The sequence below is a fragment of the Mus pahari genome, chromosome 16, assembly GCF_900095145.1.
Source record: "Mus pahari chromosome 16, PAHARI_EIJ_v1.1, whole genome shotgun sequence".
NCBI lineage: Eukaryota > Metazoa > Chordata > Mammalia > Rodentia > Muridae > Mus > Mus pahari.
The window spans coordinates 28833267-28853518 of NC_034605.1; the positions used below are offsets into that span (position 1 = coordinate 28833267).

Consider the following 20252-nt stretch of genomic DNA (forward strand, 5'->3'; position numbering starts at 1 on the left):
GAGCTATTGAGATTGGAGCTGCGAGGAGACACAGCCTGAACCTGTCTGTGTTCCCCGCGTGTCCTTCTCCTGGGCCTGCAAATGGAGACTCCCAGCAAGATGAATTCGTGCACATAAGTCACCTTTCTCATTGTCGGATGCTCACCTGTCATTTCTTTAGGCCTTAATTGTGACAGGAGCACTTTCTGTTCCCTAGTTCTCCAGCCCCGGCAATCTGCACTCCGTCTAGAGATGGCACCAAAGGCCAAAATCGCGGTTTCATATGCTCGGGCCACTGAACATTGGAACTGGGGATCACTGTTCAGTGAGGGGTGAAGTGTGGCTCAGTAATCTGTTCCTTGCATGCTTTTCTGCATATCCCCTTCATGAATTCGGAGCACAGCGCTCCTGAGTAGTGGGATTTGGGGGCAACCGTTCAACTAGGGTCGAAGTGAGGCTTCCTCTTGCACACTTTCTGTGTGTTTCCTCTGTTGGTCCTGAGCAGGGGGCTCCCAAGCCTTTGCTTTGTGATCTAGCTGTTGTACATCAAGCAACTAACAAAGCTGAAGTCTAGTAACTGGAAACAATCAACATAGAAGTGATAAGACCAGTGTTGTGGTCCACACCTTTAATACCAGCCCTTGGGAGGCAGACGTAGGAAGCGCTAGGTGAGTTCAAGGCCAACCAAAGCCATATATTGAGACCCTGTTTTAAAAAAAGAAGTCAACAGGGGTGCGAGGATTGAATATAGCACCATCACCTTAAACAACATCTTCATCCTCCTGTTACATCTGGGCCCCGAACTCTGCAGAAGAAAGAAACCCTAAGTTTTAATTTGAATAAAAGAAATAGCAGGCTTGTGCTCAGAATAAGAGGAGTCAAATGTTGTTGTTGTTATTATTGTAGCCCAGGATGACCTTCATCTCCCAGGCTTCCTTCCTAGAGTTCTGGGATTACAGGCCAGCACTGCATGCCCCAGTTTAGAATATTGTATTTGCAAAATGCCTCAGATGTTCCTTTAATTGTTGGTTTTGTCTTCTGCTGAGTCAGAGCCTCCCAGTCATGTGCCAGAAACATCTGGCAGAAGTCTCAGTAGCAGGATTTAATTGTGTGTGCAGGTAGGTGTGCACACATATGTGCTATGTGTGTTCACTACGTTGTCCTGTATTTTATTAAGGGAATTGGGGCGAGAAGGGGTCAAGTTAAGGAGGGCCTTCGGTGGCTTTCTTAGCTATCTCGAGCTGGCCGGCCTGGATGCCTGCTGCCTGTAGGGGGCGCTCTGTTCATAGATCATTCTATCTTCTCTGGGCTTTCCTTCAGATCTCGTCTTAATCACTTTAGACCCCAAACTTGAAATCAGCTGTGTGTCTCGGGATCCAATATAGAATCCTCTGCCTCTCGTTCTCTCTCCCTCTTCCTCTCTTTTTCTTTTATTTCTGTAAAGATTCATCTTGAAAAAAAAAAAAAACAGAAATAAAAGAAAAAAAACATCTTGTTTGGTAACCAAAGCCAACGTCAAATGCACTCTGTAGCCCAGGCTGGATTCGAACTCAGGGAATCCACAGGTGTCAATCTGAGAGTATTCAAGCAAGTCAGCGCTCCTGGCTTGAAAAACTTTGTAAAAGCACTGTGTACTCTCCTTTCCAGCTGACTTGCCTGTCATGCGCCTAGGAGTAACACTTAAGCTCCATAGCACTTTGTTTCTTTGAAAAAGAAAAAAAAAAAAAAAAAAAAAAAAACAACCCACAAAAATCCCCCAAACCCTAAGCACACAATTTAAGTATAATCTTACTATTTATCTTCTCACCAACACAGTAGTAAAATCACGCCTTTACTTGTTGAAGGAAGGAGCTCACCAAGGCAACCGTCCCAATGGTCTGAGAAGTTCATGAAGGGGCACCCGAAACTTCCTACACTGATCCTTCTCCCCAGCAAGCCCCCATTTGGAGTGGAAACAACCCCCTCCAGCCTCTTCCCCATGACTCCCGGATCTTAGATGGGCGTGCTCACTAGGACCCATAGGAGAAACGCACCCACCGGGAGACAGGAGCCTCTTCTTTTCCCCTTGTGTTCCTGGGTACCATGAGCTTCCAGTTCCTGGCTTTTAAAACAAACTTATTTATGTGAACAAGTGGAGGGTTGCCAGGATTGATTTTTTTTTTCCCCTTCTACCGTGTGGGTCCCTGGGATTGGCTTTAGGTCATCAGGCTTGGCAGCAAGCCCCTGATGAGCTATTATTATTCCTAAAGCCCCACTCCCTGGATCTGTCCACCCTCTTCCCTGGCAGTTGTCATGGTCCTAGAAGACAGTGACATAGAAGGCTGGGCTTTATTTTGAACACTAAAATTATATCTAAAGCTGGCCTTTGGGGCTCGGGTCTGCATTCCCAGCACAGAGATGTAGAGACAAAGAGATGGAGAATTCAAGGTAAGGGCTGGGAAGATGGCCCAGTGGGTAAGAGTGCTTGCCTTACAAGCCTAATCACCGGAGATCAGTCTGCAGAACCCATGTAAAAAGGTGGATGCAGCAGCCGTACCTGCAGTTCCACCACTCCTATGGCAAGGTAGGAGGTGAAGACAGATGAATCTCCCAGATGCACCAGTTAGCTGGAGTACTCTGAGAAGCAGAAACACGAAGAGGGACCTTGCCTCAAGCATGTGTGTGTGTGTGTGTGTGTGTGTGTGTGTGTGTGTGTATTGAAACTTGTCCTCTCATCTCCATAGGTGCGCTTGCATTCATGCACGCCTGCGCAAACACACACACACACACACACACACACACACACACACTTAAATCAAGGCATAACTCAGCTACATAGATGGTTTGAGGACAGCCTAAACTACATGCGGCTTTATACAAAAATATTGTATTTCATCATTTATCTGCATATGGAGACTAGCTTTCATTTCAGTTGAAATTGGCTTCATCCAATTTTGCTTTATACCCATATCCAAATCTTTGGAAATAATCTTATACTGACTAACCTGAATGCAAAGTCGGTTTATTGATAGGAAAGAAATCAATAAATGGGTAGGGGATATAGCTCGGTGTTAGAACACTTGTCTAAAATAAAGGAAGTCCTGGATTTGATCCCCTGTGCCACAAAACCCAAACTAAACAAAAATCAACAAGGAAAATAATAGAAGTCCCTGGTGAATCTTCTGGGTGGGGGAGTTTTCTTCTGAATAATAGTTGTGAAGGAATATTGCACTTATGGTATACTGATCTCCACTTACAATGCATCATATATTGGCTCATCTGACATCCACAATGACCCATAAGGTGGAAACTATTATTACCTCTGAGTCACAGAGAAGCAGCAGCATATTTTAATAACTTGAACAGTTCCTCAGACTGAAGCTAGCAGAACTGGTATGCAAATGAAGCACACATTCTCACAGGCTCCTAGGATACCTGCATACTTGCTTTTCAACTTGTGTTTGCATTTCAGAGAAGCTCCGGGTGATGGAATCACACTGTCTCTTTATAAAAAAGGCCTGCATTAGCAAGGGGGATAGCAGTAAGGGAAAAAAAAGTATTTTCATAAACATGTGGGCATGTAGGATATAGGGGTCAGAGGTCAGCATCAGGTATCTTTCCCAATAGCTTTCCTCCTCTTTATCTCTGAGATGGTCTTTCACCAAACCTGGAGCTCGTTGATTTGGTTAGGCCGGCTGGCCAATGCACTCCAGGAATCTGCTTGCCTGTGCCTTCCCTGCCCTGGAGTTACAGGAGCACACTACTGTGCCTGGCTTTTAAATGCTGGTAAGGATGGGAATTCGGTCCTCATGCTTGTGATTTCATGATTAAGGCACCTCCCCAGCATTTCTCAAAAAAAAAAAAAAAAAAAAAAGCAACATTATCGCATAACCATCACGTGGCACTAAGCGAGGGATTCCTCCAGTTTTTGTTGCATTAACAAATATGGTCATTCTAAGCTTTGAATGTATAAGATAGGCAAGGAATCTGGGATTAGTATTGGCTAGTAATGGAGCCTGTTACCTTCTCTGGTGTGTTTTTGTTGTTGTTGTTGTTTGTTTTGTTTTTGTTTTTGTTTTTGTTTTTTTGAGACAGGGTTTCTCTGTGTAGCCTTGGCTGTCCTGGAACTCACTCTGTAGACCAGGCTGGCCTCGAACTCAGAAATCCACATGCCTCTGCCTCCCAAATGCTGGGATTAAAGGCGTGCGCCAACATGCCCGGCTTTCTCTGGTGTTTTATGTGGCTTGGTTTTCTTATATCTGTCTAGATAGCTCTTTTAGGCAGCGCTTTCTCCTGGTGATCCTTGCCAGTCCTCTATCTGCTATCTTCTCGTTGCTGCTTGAAGCTTTTTACTACATTTATTTACTTGTGTATGCGGCTGGAGACTCAGTCCTCTCCTTCCACCATGTGGATCCTGGGGGACTAAACTCAGGTCACCAGTCAGGCTTGGTGGCCAGCATCTTTATCCACCGAGCCATCTTGCCAGCCCTGTTGTTGTTTTCAAGAAAAGGTCCCAGTGTAGTCCAGGCCAGGCTCAAACTTCCATCAGCCATCCGTTTTCAGCCTCTAGAGTTCTGGGACTATAGTAAATTCCATCATACCCAATTTTCTGTTATTGGCTGACTATTCTTGGGTGCTCTTGGGTTATAATTTATCATCACTATCATCTTGCCGGCAGACTTTAGGAGGCTCAGAGTGAGAGGCAGGCCAACTGAGACTTCTGCATGAAGAGTAGTACTGGGGGACCTGCCACAGACTGTGGGTGGCTAGGACAAAAGGACATGGAGGAGAGCGTATTCGTTCTATAGACAGTTGGTTCTCCACTCCAGTTGGGTGTCATGTCACAGAGGGATGGAGGGTCAGGAAATCAGTTCTTTGGGGTTTTTATTTTGTTCTGTATAGAGAGCTAAAATTCTAGATTTATACGTCAATTTTCTCACTTACAAAAAGTTAGTCTGGTCAGGTATGCTGGGCTCACACCTACCGTCCCAACACTGGGAGGTACAAGCAGGAGAATTTGGAATTTAAGGTCATCTTTGGCCCCATAAGAAAGCCAGAGCTATTCTGGTACACATGAGATCCCGTTGACAAAAAAACCAAAAGCAAGCAAAGTGATGTAAGTTTATAAACACCCTGCTATCCAATTAAAAAAACAAAACAACAAAACAAAACAAAAATACAAACAAACCAAAACTTGTAGCCTGTGGCTTAAAGGCAGTTAGAAGCAGTCAGGACCAGTGCCCCCAGGTGGAGGGAACTACAGAAGCCATGTCTTCGGGTTTGAATGGGGCTGAAGATTACATAACCGACTGCTGCCTGGCAGACAGCCAGCTCAAATTATCCCGTCTTTTGTTCATTCATCCCTTCCCCTTGCCTAGCCCAAGGATGAATACTGTTTCCTCACAGTCTCTTGGGAGCACCCTGCTGCTTTGAGCACTGAGAGTGCATCATTTGGGTGTTAAGATCACCATCATTTATGTCCACGAATGACCTGGATTATTTCCCTGTCTCTGATTGGCTATCTTATGATGAGTCTGTTCTGAGCCCAGCATTTTCCAGACCCTTGTCTCTTCGCCTTAATCGGCTTCCTGTCTCCACCTTCCAGGTGCAGTCAGTATCTTTGGGCAGCAGGAGTCCTTCCTTGCAAAACATCTCGGGTAAGTCCTGTTGGAAGAGCCAGAGTAGAAGGCCAGGCGTGGCTGGGGTTGTGTAACATGTCGAACTGGCAGTATCTGTTGCCAAATAACAAAAAGAGAAGCCGGTTCTAGGTGATCACCATAAAAGCTTTCCCAGCATGCACTTGGGGCTTGGGAGGATGAGGAAACACTGATAAGTGTGAGGTGAGAATATTGAGATGCTGCTTGTGGACAGCGAGGTAGTATCGGAGTGACCGTCAGCTGGCATAAGTAAGTGTCCGGTTTGGAAAGCAAGTTGAAGGCAGCTTTGATTTGCAGAGGCAAAACGTTGAGGGGAAATCTGGGTGGGTGGGATGATAAAGTGCCTCCAGCCAAAGGCTTTTAGATCCCAGCAGACGGCTTTCTCTCCCCTCCCAGGTGGACAGTTTGTTTGCTGTTCTGGAAAAGCTAAACAGTGGGTGATCCGTCGACTTCTTTGGAAAACAGCATTATTTTGAATCGAGGCTTGGTTTCCTGTGTCAGTGACCTGTGTAGAGGGAACACACCGAGTCCATGCCTGGATTTTTGGAGTCATAGTTTGGCTACAGCTTAGATTGTCCCCACGTTAGCAGAGCAGCTGAGGAGGAATGACAACATGTCTTCAGGCAGGCTGTGGTCTAGCCTGTTGCTTCTGCTGCCTCTTTTCTGGTCTAGAAGTTCATCTTGTGGTCTCTCAACACATGTAGAAATAGGTAAGTACTGGGCTGTGTGTGTGTGTATGTGTGTGTGTGTGTGTGTGTGTGTGTGTCTGTCTGTCTATCTGTCTGTTTTACAGACAAGGTCTCCTGATATAGTTCTGTCTACCTTGGAGGTCACTGTGTAGAATGGGCTAGCCTCAAAGTTGAGATGATCTTCCGACCTCTCTCTCCTGAGTGCTGAGGTTATGTGAGTTCGACACCCATTCCTGCCCCCTTCGTGTGTTAGTTTTTAAAGATTATTATTATTATTATTATTAATTTGGGGTGTGTGTAAGTGTATGCACATGAGTGCAGTTGCCCTTGGAAGTCAGAAGCATCAGAACTAAGGTTACAGGCCCACATGAATGACCCAGCACGGGTGCTTGTGATCAAATAATGTCCCTGTCAAGAGCACTATGTACCCTTAACCACTGAGCCATCTCGAAGAATCCATCAATAAGCTTAAGAAAGAGATCGAAACTCTGTCCCACATATTGACACAAGTCTTTCTCCTTTGGGAAGTGGCCGGGCAGTGGAGAGGAGAGAGGAAGACTGGGAATATCCGGGGCTAGGGATTGGCCAGTGGGTTGGTGGGGGGATAGCTAAGTGAGAGAGCTGAGACCCCTTAGGCTCCTTTCTGTGAGGCCGCTGGGTGTTCCTCGCAGGGGACAGAGAGGAACCGAAGAAAGTCACAGAACTAGGAGAGAAGGAGGGTGGATATCTATGGCAGGAGTGTGAGACTGGTCTTGTGCTTTTATACTTCCAAGGACAGGCATTTCGAGGTAGAGGTAAAGGGTCATGTTTGGTCCCTGAGTGGCTGTTAGTGGCTCTTATGGGTACGACCCATCATTTGAGCTTAAAGGTCACCCTAGTTTCCATCACTGACCTAATTTCCCACCGGGTTAAGTGCCTACCGATTGGCCTTAGGACGCTTGGCTTCAGGGAGGTAGGACAACCCGCGAGGCTGAGTGTTTGTTACCATTATAGGAGTCCAGCCTAGCGTCATAGGAATTAAGAGGAGGCTATAGACCTTAGGGGCAGTGGCTGAGTTATCTTGTCTGTGCTGGTTAGTTCCTGTCAACTAGACAAAATCTGGGAAGAGGCAATCTCCGTTGAGGAACTGCCTCCATCAGATAAGCTTGTAGACAAGTCTTGGGGGGCATTTCCTTAATTCATGATGGGTGGAAGAGGTTCAGCTCAGTGTGAGCAGGAGATGTCTGGGTGTATACAAAAGCAGGCTGAGCAAGTAGGAGAGAGCAAAACAGTAAACAGCGCTCCTCCTTGCTATCTGCTTCAGTCCCTCCAGGTTCCTGCTTTGAGTTCCTGCCCTGATTCCCCTCAGTGAAGGACAATGATTGGGATGTGTAAGCCAATTAAATCTTTCCTTCCCAAGTTGCTTTTGGTCATGGTGTTTATTTCAGCAATGAAAATCAAACTAGGACATAGACAGCGGATTTAGATAAGTGAAAAGGGGGAGGGTTTTTTAAACTTTTTTTTTTTCTAGTTAACGTATAACTGACATAAATAAACTATAAATTTAAGGTATGTGATGTGATATGGTATGTTGATAAGCTATTTATAATGCTTATTACTTTGCATAATTACCATCTTAAGCATATGTGGTCAGTCTCTCCTAAGGAAGGGATTTGGTTCTTGTGAAATGTATTTGTGATTTTCTTTTAATGTGTGAGGAATGTAAATCAATTCATAATACAATGAAAATAAGAGTACATTCTACAGTGATTTTTCAGATTAATTTTAGGTATATTTAATATTCTGGGCTTTCTTTTATTTCAATAAGGATGATACTGTGTTATAGTTAAGCCACCTCTATCAGTTACAAAGAGGGACTAGGTTACGGATATAACAGGAAAAGTTACCAGCATAAAGTAAATGTAGATTCTGAGCCATGGCAGGCAGGATCCTGAGATCATAGTTGCCAGTGTAAAAGGATACAGCGGGCCCTGGCCCTGGCCCAGGCCTTCCAGTCTGGAAGGAAATAGATTCTGTGTTTCAGACTCCCTGGTGGGTGGTCTGGCCCAGAATGCGGTGTCCTGACAGTGAGTCAAACATTTACTGCTGAAAGTGAGTCAAGAAACAAAGGGAAAGGGACACAGACTGCAACTATTAGTCCTGCTGTAAACTAGACGTGTTGTTCTGAGAAACGCATGGTGCCATAGCTGGCTGGAGGGGGGTGGTGTGGTAATGAATTCTTAGGGATCTTCCAACTCTAAGCTAAAACGACAGAAGCCCAAGGAGTACACATGCAAATGAAAATATTTTTTTTTTCTTTTGCTTTTTTTAAATCCTTGGAGTAAAACAAAAATCCTTAGAGTTTCTGTGTTGGTTCCTGATGGATAGCTAAATCCTAATGTCCTAATGGGCATTTAAAACTATCTAATCAGGGTGTGGTGGGCTTATACCCGTAGTTCCAGCAATGGGAAGACAGAAGCAGGAGGAGAGCTGTGAGTTCCAGGCCAGCTTAGGTTACAGAGTGAAACCATTTTTTTTTAAACCCTATGTTTATAGAGATGAAATCAAATCTGCACAGTTTCTAAGATTTTTTTTTTTTGTATGAAGGGCAACTGAAATTTCACCTTGTATTTAGTAACAACTTAGATGACATAGCTCATTTATTTTTTGATTTCTTATGTGAGGCCTGAGTGGAAGATTGGTCCTTATGTCAAACCATTTCTAGAATTGTCCTCATTCAATGGTTTGTGTTAGGAAAACACTGGGCTCCTGAATCTGCATGCTTTGTATGTTTTGTGACTTCATTATTGGGTATCAATGTATACAGTAGAGGAGAGACTTTTTTGATGTAAAAAAAAAAAAAAAAAAAAGACTATGATTCAGGGCTAGAGAGATGTTTTAGAAGTTAAGAAAACAGATTGCTCTCCCAGAGGACCTGGGTTTGAGTTCGAGCACACCCACATGACAGCTAGCTACTGTCTGTAACTCCAGGAACCCAGTGCCCTCTTCTAGCCTCTGAAGGCACTGTCTGCATGTGGTGCATAGACATGTCTGTGGGCAGAACCCCATGCACTTCAAACCAAAACTGTAAAAAAAAAAAAAAAAAGAATGTGATTCACAATAGAAGCAGGTGTTGCTGCTCAGCGGGAGTTCCAAGGAGTTATCAACCCTCCCACTTACACTAAGATTCTGGTTGGCTCTCAGCACATCTGCATGGGGAGTGGGGTACGCAGCTTTCTGAGATGATGGTCCTTCCAAAGTATTTCAGTGATGAAACTCACTTGGGGACCATTGGTCAGCCATGCTTTGGGGCTATTTATTTATTTATTTATTTATTTATATTGTATTGTGTTTAGGGTTCTCTACCCAGCTCTGAGGTAGATACCATGACAGATTCTGTTTCCCACGTTCCTCCCACATGACTGCCCCTGTGTCCTTGCTCAGTGTTTGCTTTCTGTGGTCCTTTCAGCTAACCTGTGAGGTAGTATGTTTTTTTTTGCTTTCATCTTACAGAGGAGGGAACTGAGGTCCACAGTGTTAGGTAACTTGCCCAAGGTCATACAGTTAGTTAAGCAGAACATTTAAATAGCCGTACAAATTTGATTTTGCGTTCTAATAACATAAATATTTAAAATCGTGCCTAAGCCAGACATGATGAAATAATGCCTTTAATCCTCACGCTTTTGAGGAGGCAGGTGGAGTTCTGGGAGTTCAAGGCCAGCCTGGTCTACAAACTTCCATGCCTGCCAGGGCTACACAGAGAGACCTTGTGTCAATCAATCACTCAGTTAATCAATCAAACAAACAAAGCAGTTCTGCCTAAAGAAAACCTCAAGTGAGTGCAATCTTACTTTTTATCTCCTTTTCTCCATAGTTTGCAACTAAAAAAAAAAAAAAAAATGTGGTTTTCTTAAAAAAAAAAAAAATCCGTGCAAACTAGAGAGATGGTTCAGCAGGTAACAGTGCTTCATGTTCTCGCAGAGGAACCATGTTCATTTCTAAGCTCCCACGTTGGGCGGCTCGAGATGGAGCCACAAAGGAGATATACTGTGCATAACTCCAGCTCCAAGGAATCCTATGGCCTCTCTGGCCTCCATGGGCAACTGCAATTATGCACATATACACGCACACATACACAGACACATATACATATAAGTTAAAAGAAATCTTTCTTAAAAATGATTTCTGGTAAATACAGTTGAGCTTAGCTCATATGGTATTCATTTCTTGCAGGACACAGGGCTCTGGAGTTTCTTCGGCTTCAAGATGGACGCATTAACTACAAAGAGGTAGGGAGCTGGATTTCTGTTGATGGTATTTACGTTTTCCTCTGTGGGTGTCAAACAAAGGTCTAGACAGATCCTTAAATTAATCCTAAGAGTTGCCTTTATAAACCTAATGTTGTGGTTAAAACGTACATATGTCCAGTGCCTGTGTATGTATACAAATATATATGTCTATCTGTATAAATTTGAAGTACTTTAGAATTCAAATATTTAAATAATAGAATTTATAACTTAAAACCATGTTCTTTCTTTGCTTTTTGCAATATTTGTTGTAGAACCCAGGGCCTTGTGCATTCTAGGCAGTAAAGCTTTGCCAGTGAGCTACATCCCTGGTCTTTGAAATAATTTGTAAGTGATTTTATTTTGTTGTTGTTCTTATAAAGAGAGGTTATGCTTGAGAGAAATTACTTACTTTCTACTTTTTATAGCTATTTATTGTGCACATTTTATCATCCGGAGGAGCAAGGACTTCCTCTCTCTCTCTCTCTCTCTCTCTCTCTCTCTCTCTCTCTCTCTCTCTCTCTCTCTCTTCTCTCTCTCTGTGTGTGTGTGTGTGTGTGTGTGTGTGTGTGTGTGTGTGTATGTATGTGTATTGCTGGAAACTGAAGCCAGGGCTATGCATGTAACAGATTAAGAGTTCTAGCCTCGGGCTGGAGAGATGGCTCAGCGGTTAAGAGCACTGACTGCTCTTCCCGGAGATCTGAGTTCAAATCCCAGCAACCACATGGTGGCTCACAACCATCTGTAATGGGATCTGATGCCCTCTGCTGGTGTGTCTGAAGACAGCTACAGTGTACTTACATAATAAATAAATAAATAGCTAATAAATAAATAAATCTTTAAAAAAAAAAAAAAAGAGTTCTAGCCTCAGCTTGAACTTAGGAGCCAGGGGTCTTTACGAGGAAATGTGGAAATTACTATTTCTGTGTCTCCTCCCACCTGTAGGATTGATGGGTCACCTGTACCCATCCTTACATCGCCTTAACCCATTGTGTTCCTGTGTATCATTCCTAATTGTATAATAATGCTGCTGCTGTTACTACTACTACTACTATTATTCATATGATATATAACATTATGTGGTAATGATGACTCTCAAAAACTGACTTTGGTGAGAGTGGTGACAGTCTTTTGTGACGTCAGAACTGACTCAGCCCATTGGTCTGATGAGGTGGCTTAGCAGGTAAAGGTACTTGCTGCTGAGCCTACCAACCTGAATCATCCCTAGAACCCAGACAGTAGAAGGGGGGAAAAAAACAAATAAACTACTTCTGAATGTTGCTCTCTGACCTCTACATAGGGACCACCATGGCACACATACACTACTACTGTTATACACATAGACACATTCGTAGTTATACATCTAGACTAAGTACTGCAGAGTCCACAGACTTAACACAGTCTCGCTTTGGAAAGTGCAAATAGCTAAATGTAAAAGGAAGGGCGGATGTACAGATAGGCATAGCAGCAAGTCCTGGAAAGGTCCTGGGCACAAGCACTTCCTCCTCATTGAATTGGGCATGCTAATCTCCAGGCTCCTCAAATGAGCTCCTTAAGTAATGCTTTTAACATTACATTTATTTATCTATCCCGCGTGTGTTTTCTTGGGGGTGGTGTATGTCTTTCTCTGGCTCAGGTGTGTTGTTGTTTGCATTCCTGCAAGCTTCCTTGTGCCCAGCTGTCCCTAAACTGTAGCTTTGCCCTTTGGAATTCCATGGAAGTGTCATTGTGTGGGCTGAAGCTGGGCAGCAACATCAGAGTCTGATTTCAAGTTCCTGGCCGGGGTGGGGAAGCCCAGTGAGAGGTCAGGTTGCTCAATCGTCCTTCCCTACCAGACAAGATAAAGCCAAGCATTTCTGGCTCAGGACAGAAAGGTCCCCTTCTTTTAAGTTAGAGTTTCTGGGACCTGCCTGGGGCAGGGGAATTCTAGTTTTTACATTTCACTTTTAGAGAAAGATGTGAGACAGGAAGGTTTGGACAAAAACCATATTCATGCATATGTACTTCACAGCACACAAAGAGCAACTAGCCTTAATTACTCTTGTATTTTATTGGAAAAAGTTGGATAAATATTCCGATTTGGTAGAGCTTTTCCTTTCATAATTTACTTTACACTCCTTTTCACCCTTGCCAATTTGGTAGTTAAGCAGAATTGGGCTGGGCCGGGTGCTAAATGCCTGTCATTTCCAACTTTGGGTGGCTGAGGCAGAAGGATCAGATAAAGGTCTATCTTTACTATGTGCTAATCTCAAAGCCAACCTAGATGAAGAAAGACTCTGTCTCACAAAAGGTTGTTTTTCTCTAGGCTTAAGGTGGTCTTTTAATTATTAACTTATTAATAAGGTTCAATATATTTCAAGAGGGCAGAAACACTTCTATTACCTCATCTGTTAATTGCCTATGTCTAATAATGGTTTATTATAATAACCCCCTTTCTCTTGATGTGAAAGAAAGGCTTAACATAAATCCAGCTCCTAAAGTGGAGGCTGCTAAGGGTATTTATGTTTCTTAATGTGTGTGTGTGTGTGTGTGTGTGTACCACACGTGAGCGTGTGCCCGTGGAGGGAGGCCATAAGAGGGTATCAGATCTCCTGGAGCTGCAGTTAAGGCAATTCTGAGCTCCCTGATGTGGGTATTGGGAACTGAGCTCTGGTCCTTTAGAATAGCAACAAGTACTCTTAAGCACTGAACTGTTCCTCAAGCTTGTTATTTATGATTTTTTAAGTGACGAAAGTCCAACTCTCTGGCTGGTGATATATCTCAGTGGGTAAAGACCCCCTCTATCAAAGCTGGTGACCCGAGTTCAAGCCCCAGAACCCGCAGGGATGGAGGGAGTTGCTCCTGAAAGCTGTCTTCTGACCCCACATATGTGCTGTAACACACATTTATCACACAGGTACACACATACACACACACACACACACACTCACTCACTACACATCGCACATGGATAATAATAATAATAAATATTTAAAAAAAAAAAAGAAAATGGCACCACCAAACTTGACTGTGGACGGTGTCCTTCACTGTCCTTTTGCAGACCACAGAGGCCGTTGTAGAAATTATTTAATCTCAGTTCAGTTTCTACTCCACCTTTGATCATTCAGTTCCAGGATAAAAGACACACAACTTTTATTAATATAATAAGCCTTAATCAGCACTAGAACTGGACAGATATTTACCTCTAAGCTATTATAATCTGCTTTCCCATCATTAACCTGAAATTCTAATTTGCTATATTCCATCAGGGCTGCTCTTAACTTCAGTTGGCCAGCCCTTGTGGCCATGCTTTTGTGACTCACCTAACCCATGGCATCTTTCTCTCTACCTTCTTTCTCTCCCCTCATGGTTCTCCTCAGACTCCAATCCCACAAACCCCAAACCCCACCTATCTCAATACTACCCACTATAGGCATCTTTAGTCACCAATCAGGGATAATGTAGGGGGGCAAGGTCATGTAGCATCACTTGGGTCTATGTGCAGATTCTCTTGTCCTTGGGGGCAACCAGGCCTGAGGGCCAGTATTACAATACATAGCAAAAGACCAAACCTCAACAGAAGCTCTTGAGCTAGCGTATGCAGGGGGACTAACACCCAGAAGCTAGAGAAGTGGCTGTCACAATAAGAGGCCAAGGAGGAGCTCCAACATGTCTAGAAAGACCTCTAAGAATATGTAATAGTACTGAAAACCATCTGTGTGCCAATTGTTACAGCCACTGCCCTTGCTGGCTAGCTGCAGATTCAACAGACGTAATGCAGTCTTGCTTTGGAAAATACAAATCCGTCTTGACTGCTAGTTCCAGCCCTTGTTTTTTTTTGTTATTTTTTTATTAGATATTTTCTTTATTTACATTTCAAATGTTATCCCAAAAGTTCCCTATACCCTCCCCCCACCCTGCTCCCCTACCCACCCACTCCTACTTCTTGGCCCTGGCATTCCCCTGTACTGGGTCATATAAAGTTTGCAAGACCAAGGGGCCTCTCTTCCCAATGACGGCTGACTAGGCCATCTTCTGCTACATATGCAGCTAGAGACACGAGATCTAGGGGTACTGGTTAGTCCATATTGTTGTTCCATCTATAGGGTTGCAGCCCCCCTCAACTCCTTTGGTTCTTTCTCTAGCTCCTCCATTGGGGGCCCTGTATTCCATCCTATAGATGACTGTGAGCATCCTCTTCTGTGTTTGCCAGGCACTGGCATAGCCTCACAAGAGACAGCTATATCAGGCTCCTTTCAGCAAAATCTTGCTGGCGTATGCAATAGTGTCTGGGTTTGGTGGCTGATGATGGGATGGATCCCCAGGTGGGGTAGTCTCTGGATAGTCCATCCTTTCGTCTTAGCTCCAAACTTTGTCTCTGTAACTCCTTTCATGGGTATTTTGTTCCCTATTCTAGGGAGGAATGAAGTATTCACATGTTGGTCTTCCTTCTTCTTGGTTTTCTTGTGTTTTGCAAATTGTATCTTGGGTATTCTAGGTTTCTGGACTAATATCCACTTATCAGTGAGTGCATATCTAGTGACTTCTTTTGAGATTGGGTTACCTCACTAAGGATGATATCCTCCAGATACATCCATTTGCCCAAGAATTTCATAAATTCATTGCTTTTAATAGCTGAGTAGTACTCCATTGTGTAAATGTACCACATTTTCTGTATCCATTCCTCTGTTGAGGGGCATCAGTTCCAGCCCTTGTAACCTCAGCCCGAGCTCCCAGTGAACCTGATGTGTGTGCTCTGCCTGTAAGCACTTGGTTGCTGGTGCCCCACCAGGAGCCCTGAGTCTCTGCTGCAGAAAACTCTCAGGCTTCCAGGCCAGTAGGAGAAGCAGGAGGGCTCTGCGGCAGAGATGGGGTGGTGTCCAGTGCTCTAGAGACTCCCTGTAAGTTTCCCAGCCTGGGGTCTGAGCTAGCCACACCGTTAGAGTCAACAAAGAATGGAGCCAGCAAGTTCCACAGAGATCATTCTGGAGCAAAGGCCTGCTATCCACTGTCACCTCATTTTCAAGGGGAAAGGATAGTTTTGTAATTATCTGAAGCAGGAGGGAAGATGAGAGGGGGAGGGGAGGCAAAGCCCAAGGGGAGTAACCTTGCACACGCACACAGCATTTGTTGTTGCTACCTATACATTTCTGTTAAATCGTGTGTGTGTGTGTGTGTGTGTGTGTGTGTGTGTGTGTGTGTGTGTGTGTTTGTTTGTTTTTTCCAGACAGGATTTCTCTGTGTAACCCCTGGCTGTCCTTGCTTTGAAGACCAGGCTAGCGTCAAAGTCACAAAAATCTACCTACCTCTGCCTCCCAACTGCTGGTATTAAAGGCATGCACAACTGCCCAGCACAGATGTTTATGTGAATATGTGTGTTTGTATGTATGTGTATGTATATGTATGCATCTATATATTTCCCATCTCACAGTAGATCACTGAAAAGCTTGTCCTAAACCAATTTTGGAGCAGCTGACTAGCCTTAGAGAAGGCCAGGTATGGTGATTCGTACAAGCCTGTAACTCCATCACTCCAGAGGTGCATCAGGAGTTCAAGGTCAGCTTTGGCTACATAGCAACTCCAGGCCAGTTGGGCTACAGGAGGTCTTGTGTCAGAAAACAAAAACACATAAAGAAGTAAAAAAAAATTAAAATAGCCTTAGCAGAATTCTACTCTATTAGAGAAACAAAAATAGAAAATGAAAGATAGTAAAATTTAAACAGGTGGGGTTTGCTACTTTTTAAACTTGCCTGTTACACAGGAAAGACCCTGAAGTTATTGTATATACTGTATGCTGATGAAATATGTATGGGGTTTTAACAGTTAACCTTGCCTGCCCTTTCCCTTCATCTGTTTATGTCTGGTGTAGGTAGTTCTAATCTTTCATAGCTAGAAACCCATGGGGCCGACTCTCCCAGCCCTGACTCCCACCCTCTAATTTCTGCATTCTCTTGTTTGTCAGCTGCTCTTAGAGCACCAGGACGCGTATCAGGCGGGGACGGTGTTTCCTGACGCCTTTTATCCTAGCATCTGCAAAAGAGGTAAGGGGAGTGTTTTCAGAGGGAGCGATGTCACATTTGCTGGTTAACAGGAGTTTGAAAATTGTGTATTTCGTAAGCTGGGGAGACGGCTCAGTGGTTAGAAGTGTACCCTGAACTTGCAGAAGATAGGGTTTCAGTTCCCTGCACCGATGTTGGGTGACTCATAACCACCTGTAACTTGGACTCCAGGGCATCTGATGCCCTTTTCTGGCCTCTGCAGGCACCTGAACCCTCATGCACATCCTTCACAGACAAACACATGCACAGAATCAAAAATAAAATACCAGTTTATATATAAACATATATCTGTAAAAGTGTTCACGCATGACTTTAACTGCCTGGGCATAGAAATGTTTGGACTTCTGCTTCACGGTGGTATTTGGTTTCTCTGTCCCTGCTTGCTTTGCTGCTTTGGGGCAGTCCCTTCTGTCTGTCAGCATGTGGCTCTCAAAAGGTTACCTACAGTCTCAGTGCTGTGTCTGCGCTACAGCGACCTCCTCCCTGGGCTGTTCTTGATATTAATGAGGCCAACTGCCCAGTCCCGAGAAGGTCTAAGTCAGCTGAGTACTTTGAGGGGAATTTAATGAGAGCGCCATCCTTAAAGGTGTGGACAGGGTGTAAGCAGTCGCCACAGATGATGCAGGGGAATGATTACGTCATTGTGCTGGAGGGGGCCTTCATGGAGGGGACCACTTGACAGGAGTTGAATTTGCAGTTAAGGGTCATAGTCAGCCTCCTTCCATTCTACAGCAGAGGAACTGAGAACGTAAATCCTCAGACGTCCCATTCCCTCCTTTTTTTCTTCTCTCATTATTGATTCTGTCAATTGGCCAATCCCAACCCAACTGAACCCAGCCAAAGCCAGGGCACAAAGAAGCCAGCCGAAACACCAGAGTGCTGGTATTGAAGGCGTGCACCACCACTGGCTAAACCCCATCGCTTAACAATCTGGTTTAACAACAGTGAAATGCTGAGGTGCTGCTGTCTCTGTACTCAGGATCCCAAGTGCCTGTGCTCACACGCACACACGCCTTACATAGTCAGGCACATAAATCCTTAAGCCAAGCTTGGTATTTCTTGAGTTTATAAGCAATTCTATCTGTTTTCCTCTCTGTCATTTTTCAATGCTACTGCTCTTGCCTGTGGGCCATAGTTCTTCTCTCTAACCTACCATTTCTCACTTGGCAAATCCTAAGCAGCATTCAGTGAGTCCTACTGTCCCTTGATCCTCTGACAGGCCCTTGAAACATTAATAAAAACACATGGGGAAAAAAAGGAATATTTTGATCATTAAATCTAAGAGGCACTGCTCAATGTGTGCTGGCCTTCAAAGTAGACAAAACATACAACCCTCTACACTAAGAAGTGCAGATTATCTATCTATCTATCTATCTATCTATCTATCTATCTATCTATCTATCTATCTATCTATCTATCTATCTACCTACCTACCTACCTATCTATCTACCTACCTACCTATCTATCTACAATCTTTCCCTCCCTCCTTCTTCCCTCCATCCTTCCTTCCTTCCCTCCCTACTTCTCTCCCCCCACTTTCTTTTGTGATAAAGTCTCTTATAGCCAAGGTATGGCCTCAAACTCACCATGTAGCTGTGGATGGCTTCAAAGCCCTAATCCTCCTGCCTCTGCCTCCACCTTCTGAGTGTTGGGATTGCAAGTAGGTGCCAGCATGCTTGGCTATCCACATTTGCATAAGCCAGTTTATGCTCTCCTATGTGGTATAAAGATTAGGACCAGAATATGAGAGAGAAAGGTCACTTAAAGTGAATAATAGGGAGGGTGTGTGTGAGAGACGGCCCAGTGAGTTGAATGTGCTTGCTTCCAGGTCTGGTGACCTGAGTTTCATCCCTGGGACTCACATAGCGAAAGGAGAAAACGGATTCCTGCAAGTTGTTCTCTGATTTCTGTGTGAGCCCTGCTATGCAGGTGTGCGTGTACACACAGACATACCTACCGCAAACAAATGTAACAACAACAACAATGATAGAAGTAAATTAAAGGAGAGTGATGACATGGGATAAGATATCAGAATATAGCTTGTTGTGGAAGGATCCTTTGAGTGACTCTTCTAAAATTACACCTTGGTCCTTCTGCTCCTGAGGTGTCCTTGGAGCCAGAACAGGGATTGGAGGGGAAGTGAAGGGAGCCAGCAACACAGAGGGTGGTCATGGGAAATTTGAGGAGACTCTCAACACTTTAGGCTCCACAGTCCAACTTTTTTGTTTTATCAGGAAAATATCATGATGTTTCTGAGAGGACTCACTGGACTCCATTTCTTAACGCCAGCATCCATTATATTCGGGAGAACTACCCTCTGCCCTGGGAGAAGGTAGGCATGCCCTCTCACCTCCATGGAGTCACCATGCCACGTACTGCTGGGTTCATGCCATTTGGCATCTTGGTTCCCCAGAGGAGGATAGCTCATTGCCACTTGACCTGCAGTGCCATGCACACCAGCAGGGATGCAGCAGTTGCCTAGTCAACCCTTAAAGTTACCAGAGAAAGGCTTGGAGATTTTTACTCGGCCATTTAGCTCTGATGCCTAATGACTCTGAAAACCTTCCAAGACACTACACAGTATTCCAGAAAGTCTGGTGTACTTTTCTGAATCCAGAAGCTACGTGGTTCACCTGCTTCTAGTTCCTTGTTAAGTCTTAGTAATGGAAATTAATTCATGTTTGTTAAAGCCTTCCAGGGAATCATCATATTAACCCAACACACAAGACTTGAATTTGCTTTTTTCCCCAGGACACAGAAAAGTTGGTGGCTTTCTTGTTTGGAATCACTTCCCACATGGTCGCTGACGTCAGCTGGCACAGCCTGGGTATTGAACAAGGTTTCCTCAGGACAATGGGAGCTGTGAGTACTTGTCACCACAAGAGTGCCACTTTCACACCTTGACCAAAACCGGGTAGGGTGAGCAGTATCTCAGAGATAGAGCGCTTACTTAACACGCAAAGGCCTGGATTTGATTCCCAAATCTACAAACAAGACTGGATTATTTTAAGGAGAAGAAAAACCTTAGCTTGTCCACACATCCTGTGAACATCTGGCTAGAGTTTTGTCTTTTAAAAAAGTTGTTATTATTAATTCCTTTCACTGTTACCACCTTTAAAGACACAGCCACAAGAATGAAATGGACTAAAGTGCTGCAAAAAGGGCAGATGTGTCTCTGCAGTCTTTGAGGCTGTGTGTCTGATTAAGGAAAGGATTGATCGCCATTTGGCTCTGTTCAAAATAGCTCCCAAACAGAGGGTTGCAGTCTCTCCTAATAACTAAGCTGAAAGACCCTATTGGCTATGAGTTGTTGTACTTGACTTTTGGCATTTTTAATTAAGATTTTAATCTTCATTTTTATTTTATGTGTGTAGATGTTTTACCTGCATGTATGTCTATGCAGCATGTATACGCAATGCTTGCAGAGGTCAGAAGAGGGCATTGGATCTCTCTGGAACCGGAGTTACAGACAGTTGTGAGCTGTCATGTGGGGCTGGGAATCAAACTTAGGTCCTCTGGGAGGGTGACCAGTGCTCTTAACTACTGAACCATCTCTCCATAGCATATAAGATAATAGGTTTCATCATGATGGTATATATATATATATATATATATATATATATATATATATATATATATATATAT

At 44.0% G+C, this 20252-nt stretch overlaps 1 protein-coding gene across 2 annotated transcripts in view; it reads left to right on the forward strand.

Annotated features, from left to right (window-relative positions):
- The first annotated feature begins 5558 nt into the window (after positions 1 to 5558).
- The window catches only part of Gpld1 (glycosylphosphatidylinositol specific phospholipase D1), a 49361-nt gene continuing 34667 nt past the window's right edge, over positions 5559 to 20252 (forward strand). Inside the window, exons 1-6 of one of the 2 annotated variants that reach the window (XM_029547690.1) lie at positions 5559 to 5615; positions 6012 to 6325; positions 10517 to 10572; positions 16511 to 16589; positions 18842 to 18939; positions 19359 to 19469. In XM_029547690.1, coding sequence (XP_029403550.1) covers positions 6229 to 6325; positions 10517 to 10572; positions 16511 to 16589; positions 18842 to 18939; positions 19359 to 19469 — 441 coding nt within the window. In that variant the 5' untranslated portion in view covers positions 5559 to 5615; positions 6012 to 6228. Of the gene's footprint in view, positions 5616 to 5750; positions 5865 to 6011; positions 6326 to 10516; positions 10573 to 16510; positions 16590 to 18841; positions 18940 to 19358; positions 19470 to 20252 lie in introns of those variants that run through there. The other variant, XM_021215541.2, reaches the window with a different exon arrangement.